The 7123-nt window shown below is 42.2% G+C and overlaps 1 protein-coding gene across 1 annotated transcript in view; it reads right to left on the minus strand.

Moving 5' to 3' along the window:
* Window positions 1-446: 446 nt before the first annotated feature.
* Window positions 447-7123, minus strand: part of SALL1 (spalt like transcription factor 1) — a 14250-nt gene continuing 7573 nt past the window's right edge. The window contains exons 2-3 of the mRNA XM_010214911.2: window positions 3032-6435; window positions 447-1977 (exon numbers count right to left, since the gene is read on the minus strand). Coding sequence (XP_010213213.2) covers window positions 1537-1977; window positions 3032-6435 — 3845 coding nt within the window. The 3' untranslated portion in view covers window positions 447-1536. The remainder of the gene's footprint in view (window positions 1978-3031; window positions 6436-7123) is intronic.

Below are 7123 nucleotides of genomic sequence, written 5' to 3' on the forward strand. Positions count from 1 at the left end.
GACTTGCAAGTGGACATCTTAACACAGATATAGCAGCGTAAGCATGCCACAAACATACAATCTCATAGAATAAAATTAATATCAAATATAAAACATTTGAACCAAATCAAGCCTTAAATCTGATATATTATTTCCTTCAAAGGAAACTTACCTAGGCTCAATAAGGTCTTTGCTAGCAGCATTTTTTTATAAAGAAATGAAAAATGCCAAAATATCTACAATTTATGAGGAGCAGTTGAATAGTTAAGACGGAAGTTCCCACTATTAAGGGGTATGAAAAATATACTAGCAATTAATATGCAATACATATATGTATACCCATACATACAAATATAAACACGCACATACAACCTGGACAGTTCATGTTAAACCAAGGGAAAGGTTAAATAATACATTCAAAGGCATTACTAAATACAGGTACACTTTAAAAACACAGAGACAGCAAATTTTATCTGTTGCAAAAATGTATTTGATTACTCGAGTAAAATTACAGTATCTCTGCTGTTAGTAAGTATTAAATGTTAAAGAAACTGGACCTCTTTTCCTTTCAACTTTCCGAGAAAGTGCATGTAACAGTCCAAGGTTCCCCTGCCCACCCCCCTTACCTAATACAAAATAAACAAACACTATACTTGTTCCCTTGGTCAAGGAGCAGGGCTGGGGTCTTGTAAGGAGCGTATGTACATTTTAATGAACGTGATGTCTTATTGTATATACAGGAGCATCTACAGTTGTCCACGGAAGTTGTTCAAGATGCTATACTTAGCAGCATTGTGAAAGTCCAGCACATTTTCTATAATGAATATACCTACAAGGCAAAATGTTACGTCTCAGTTTCAACTACCAAAACAACACTTCAGTATCTTCTCTAATAATCTGCGTGCTTATTACTGTACAGAAACGTATTAACATTTAAGACGACTCAAGTAAAAAGCACAATACAAATAACAGTTCAAAACGGAAAATGTTAAACCTACAAAAATTAAAGCAGTTTTAATTTTATAATAAAAATCAAAAACTGAGTTGTGTAAAGGACCCACACTGTTCAGTCTATATTTTTTCAGTCCTTTTCTTAATTCTGTTTGGAAAAACTAAACAATGTGTTTGCTGACAAAATTTCCAGCAGGATCAAAGTGTACATTTATATACAGATTTTTATTATAGATCTAATGCATCACTGAGGCATTGCATCAACACCAGAGTTCATGTTAAACTGGATATAGAAAATAAGTTAATGCCAGAATAAGATCACCTAGCAGAACAGACTTGCAACTGCCATAAATGTTACAGCAAGTTTACAGCACTCTAGTCGATTAGTATTTAGTTCAAAATACAGGAGACCAAAGTTAATGCTTGCATTTGTTTGCAAAGCAAGGTTATATCACTAATAAATAAGCTCTCTTAGAACTCTAGAAGTAGAACATGGTACAAAAGAAAGTCTTTGTAATGTTGTAGCTTGCAGTTTGAAAAAAAAAAAAAAGCAACCCTAGGTTGCACTATTTGCAGGAATGTTATTTATGGAGTTTTTTTTTTTTCCTAGTTTGTTACAATTTCTTTGTTGTCTTCCACAAAACGCGTGAATCGGAAGTTTGTCCCATTTTCATTGCTTGCCATTTTCTCCAGACCAGCTAGAGGTGCACTGGGTTCTGAACTGGGGAGCTTCTCCAGGCTTCCCGTCAAGCCGCTGATGGGCGAGCTGCCGCCGTTGCCCAGGCCCCCCGGCGCCGGCGGGATGCCGCCGTTCTGGATGACAGAGATCTCGTTGGTCTTCATGGCCAAGCCGTTGGAGAGGGCCGCCGCGTACTGGTTCCAGAAGCTGGAGGGGTCGCCGTTCCCCGACCGCGCCGCCAAATCCTTCTGAAACATTTCTGGGAACTTTACAGGATTGCCTCCTAGAAACGTCATGGGGCCATCTACGGAAAGTCGTCTGCCTCGTCTAGCGGGAGTACTGTTCCACATGTGAGTGCCCATGTGAACCTGGAAAGAAAGGAAGAAACATACAAACAAAAAAAATGCGGTTCGCTCTGGATTTCCAACTTATTTTGATCACAGAACCATTCATGATCACATCCAGTCTTGTTACGTAATGAATGGCACTAAAGGAAAAGGATGCGGTACTCCATTTCTCAGGTGGTTTAGTGAAAAAGTTTCTCCTAGATCAGCCCATCACCTTTACCCAGAATACCTGAGCTTCCTCCCGAACAATCCATTGCTTGTTACTATTTCTTTATTACATGTATTTAGTTTATAACGACTTCACGTTAGTCAACTGCAGATAGCTGCTTTCAGGGCTAGAATTGCTATGTCCACTTTCATTGCAATGTTAAGTATTGTATTTGACACCTTTTACCCTATAAACGTCCTTTTCAGACAGGCAGAAAGTATCCTTTCCTGATTGCTCATCGGAGAGCCTCGTGTATAGACAGAATGGCCTGAAAGTAATTATTCATCTCACATTACTGGCAGAAACCTCTAGAGAAATACTCTGTCAACAGAAAAATGTACACACTAAAGTGCTCAACTGGTGTTCTAAAACGCAAGTGTATTTGCTTTTTCAAACGCATATCAGTAGGAAATGTTAGTTATATAATCAATTAAAGTAATGCCCATTAGTTCCAGAATTATGTTAATAGTTTTTTTAAAACAATCATGATTTTTCAGGGTAGTTATGAAAAACAGCTCATTCCAGAGCTTTTCACTTCTTAAAAAGGCATTTTATGTGACTAAATGCATTTCTCTATAATTAATAGTCCGTACTGACATTGCGCTATTGAATTTCATACTCTACATGGACAGTCTTTGCCGGTAGGCGAATTTCATCAGGCATCCAATCCAGCCCACCCTCAGACCTGCTCCGAACACAGGCTCTCATCGGCGAGAGCCCATCTAGTGCTACTGGAAGTGACTGAAGAAAACCCTTTTGTAACACAGACTCCCCCCAAGGTAGTTCTAGCAGATGTAAAACATCCGCCCCCTTCCCTCCTGCAACAAGCCAAAAGCGAAACCTAAGAACAGCAAGAAGGAAAAGTACCTTCAGATTGCCTTTTGTTGTGAATGCTCTTCCACATATAGTGCAGGCAAAGGGTTTCTCACCAGTGTGTGTCCTTTCGTGGATCTGCAGAGCACTTGAGGAAGAGAAGGTCTTCCCGCACGTGTTGCAGTAGTGCTGCTTGGGAGTTCTTCGGGGGAGCGCGGGGAGCAGGACGGGCGATGTGGCAGAGGAGGGCAGGGGCCCCGAAGCAACCAGACCGGAGGGTGATTCTTTGCTGTCCTGAGGAGAGCTGTGCACAAAGCCGTTAACCTCCGTCTTTATGAGCGAGGACAGTGAACTAGTAGGCAGAACCGAGGAGTTCTGGTTAGGGCCGATGCTGGAATTGGGCTCGAAAAGCTGTGATGGTAGATCTCGCATCTGATGTGTCAACATATGCTGCTTCAAATTACCCTTTGTGGAAAAGCCACGATTGCAAACTGTGCAAATAAATGGTCTCTCTTTGGTATGACTTCTGTAATGAATGTCCAAGGCACTCTGACAAGCAAATGTTTTGCCACAAATGTCACATGCAGTATTCTTAAATTTACCTCTATCTCTGAAAGGAAAGAGCATGCTCAGAGACTCCTCTTTAATCATTTTATCAGTGTTACTAGATGTCAAATCTAAAGCACCACTGTTAGCAGGGGTTGGAGACAAACCATTGGCAAACTCGCTTGGTAAAGCTCTTACTTGTTTCTCTTCGATACCTGGTGACTTGTGGTAATCATTAGTGCTGTTGGATGGGGACAAGGCCTGCATGGAAGAGGTAGACTCTGAGACAGCAGGACTTCCAGCACTTTGGCTTTCCATATCACCACCGACAGATGACGAATCGTTAGTCAAAACATCCCCTTCCACTGACCCATTTTCAACCGACTTTAAGCTTGCCTGAAGTTGTTCGGCAAGTCCTGCATTGATCATCTTCATCTGATTTTCCAGAGCAGCAATACTTGACATTTCCAGGGGTAGCGGGGAAGAAGACAAGCTGTCTTGAGAAGCATCTGCAGATTTAGGAGTATCTGGCACACTGCTGTCAGGACAGTCTTCCATGTTCTCATCTGAGAAGTTGTCTATATCATCAAAATTCTTTTCATCAAAAGATCCCGTATCTGATTCCATTGACTCTGGATAGTTTTCTGTAACCGGGGTGTTGGGGATCTGCCCTCCCATGTGCATCCGGATGTGCTGCTGGAGCACAACAGCATTGGTGAATTTTTTCTGGCAGATTGGGCATGAATGCTGTACTCTCAGCGGGGGCATGGCACGGTGGACACTGTAATGAGTCTTTAAGTTGCCTTTAGTGGTGAAAGCACGACCGCAGATTTTACATTTAAATGGCCTCTCGCCAGTATGCGTGCGATAGTGCATCTTCAGTGCGCTCTGGCAACTGAGAACTCGATGGCAAATGATACACTCGTTCGGATCGGTTGCCTTTTTGTCAATGTTTTCTACCAGTTGCTGCAGTTTTGATGTTTCAGATGCTGGCGCTGATTCCAGCAGTCCTCCAAAGGGAAACTTTGCCTTAAATTGCTCTGACATTAGAGGCATCAGTGGATTTGTAAAAGCGGCAATGCCACTGGAGCCCGAGTCTGCTGCAGGTGAGCTGCTCATGTTAGCGATGGAGTTCGCGTTTTGAGGGTTTTCTTCCATTTTGCCATTTGAGGTAGGCAAAGCACCAGCCTCTACCTCATCAGAGAGTCCATTGGAAATTTTTGATGTGGGATCAGCTGCTCCAGAGTCGCTCTTGACAGAGCATGGAGGGCTCGTGGAAGGATGGCTAATGGGAATAGGCTGGGGCTCCTCAGTTTTGATGAAGGGGGTCAAGCTGGGAATGGTGGGTGGAAGCGGCAGCCCGACAGACGTGGTCAGTGTGGACAGCACTGGCTTGCTGTCCAGCCAGCTCGTGACAGGTTTCTCTGGCGGTATAGACATCCCATAAGGAATACCTGTGCTCGTAGGAATGTTGTCCAAGTGCTCCGGCACCGGGTATGGGTTCATCTGAATATGAGGGTACTTTTCTTTATGACGCTGGAAGTGTACTTTTAAGTTTCCCTTTGTGGAGAACCTGTTTCCACATATGTTGCATTTAAATGGCCTCTCGCCAGTGTGAGAACGTAAATGAATCTGCAAGGCACTGTCACTCCCAAACACTTTAGCACAGAACCTGCATTTATGCTTAAAGAACGCCTCATCTGAATTACCTTTTGCTTCAAAAGCAGTTACATTTGGTGGCTTGCTTTTTCTTTGCTGTGCCAAGGCAGTCAAGGAGTTTAAATCCTCTGCAGGTGTTCCAATATTGGACAAGGGATTGGAGAAAACAGAGTTACTAGGTGTGGGCTGAGGTAGAAGTGGATTAGATGCAGGACTTAATAAACTGCTTATTGCAAAAGCTGGTGAAGATGATGCTGATACTGGTGGGTTGCTGAGCTGTGAGCCACCAATACTTGAAGCCACTTTTTCCGAGGACGGTGTTGTAACTGCTGCTGCCAATATGTTAATATTTGGAGAACAGCCACTACTGGATGGAATTATAGTGTTGCCAGGGTTGCTCTGAGGTAGCTGTATAGGGGGTAGCTGTTTCACACCACTGATGCTGGCAGATTGACTAGCAAGGCTTTGTGCTAATCCAGCTGCTGCAGCCAGCTGCTGGGATAAATGTGAACTTAATGTGGACAAGGGGTTGGCAGATGTTCGTAAAGTACCTTGAGACGGGCTAGAAGACATTGGCATGTCTGCATTTTGGGAAGCCAACAATAATATTTGGTGGCGAATTTGTTCAATGAGTTGCAACTGGTGGATCTGCTGCTGCTGTAAAGCCAACAGTTGCTCCATGAGGGCAGGTACAGCCAGTTTACTGCTCGAGGCACCGTTGCATCTTGCTTCCTGCGAGAACTGTGCTACTGCCACTTTCGTACTTTGAAGGTTTTCAATTATTACATTACTATTTATCACTGAAAAGTTGCCTAATGTTGTCAGATCCCCTATGTGAGGTAGAGAGGTTGTTACAGCTGAGGTACCCATTGTGGAGCTGTTACTGCTTGTAATACTATTGTTGACACTCTTGGAACTGCTACTGCTATTGTTAATGCTGGAAGCCTCCACATCCATGGATTCTTCCTTGTCAAGTTTGTTATGCTCTGAAAGGTCACTGCAGTCTACTTGATCTGTGTTATTAACTGTGTCATTCACCTGTTCATCGGGATTATCAGAAGGGGAACTAGGAGGGAAGGTTTCAGAAGGAGAAGCTGGATTTTCATTCACAATTAAAACTAATTGATTTTTAGTACAGTTCTTCTTGTGTTGCAGGAGATCTGATAATTCAAAGAACTCAGCACAGCACCTGCCACATACATGGGCGTCCTTGTTCTTAGTGGTTCGATTTGCTTGACTCTTTTCTGTGTCTCCTAAAACATCAAAAGATGATGGATTAGAAACCAAGAAGTAATACAAAAAAAAAAAAAAAGCCACTCCAACCTGCAGGACATTTTCGTTTAAAGTAGCATTTTTATCTACCAGTATAAAACTGACTACGATTGTACATGAAAATAGATCAATACTTCTACATCACAAAAATCAGTCAAAAAACATTTAAGACTGTACAAGGGAGTTTTATCAATCCTGGTGTCTTAGCTGATCATTTCCTTTGGATAATCCATCAAAATATAAAATACTATGAACTAAAGACATTGGAGCATAATGAAATTCCATAGCAAAGCATTGATTTCCAATATTTCATACTGCTTATTGTCTGGTTGTCCACCGAGTGCAAATCAACCATTTGAAGGACTCATTAGACTCTCACGTTCCTGTCAACCTTGTTCATTTTCAACTGATTCAAAGATATCTGTGACAGCTGCCCCATCACTAAACTAATTTGTAGTCATTTGAGGTCCCAATCAGTTGTTGACAAGGGGAAAAAAAAAGGAAAAAAGAAAAAAATAACCACATATATATATATAAATATATAACAGAGCCACAGCCTCAGCCCCCCGCATTACTTTCACGTCACCACATAGGGTGCAAGCAGTGATTCTGTCAGACAGACTGCTCTCCCAATCAAACTTAATTTTGCTGCAGTTACAGACATCAAAC

This window comes from Tinamus guttatus, unplaced genomic scaffold, assembly GCF_059628265.1.
Source record: "Tinamus guttatus ecotype Peru unplaced genomic scaffold, ASM5962826v1 Tinamus_guttatus_pri_ptg000389l, whole genome shotgun sequence".
NCBI classification, from domain to species: Eukaryota; Metazoa; Chordata; class Aves; order Tinamiformes; family Tinamidae; genus Tinamus; species Tinamus guttatus.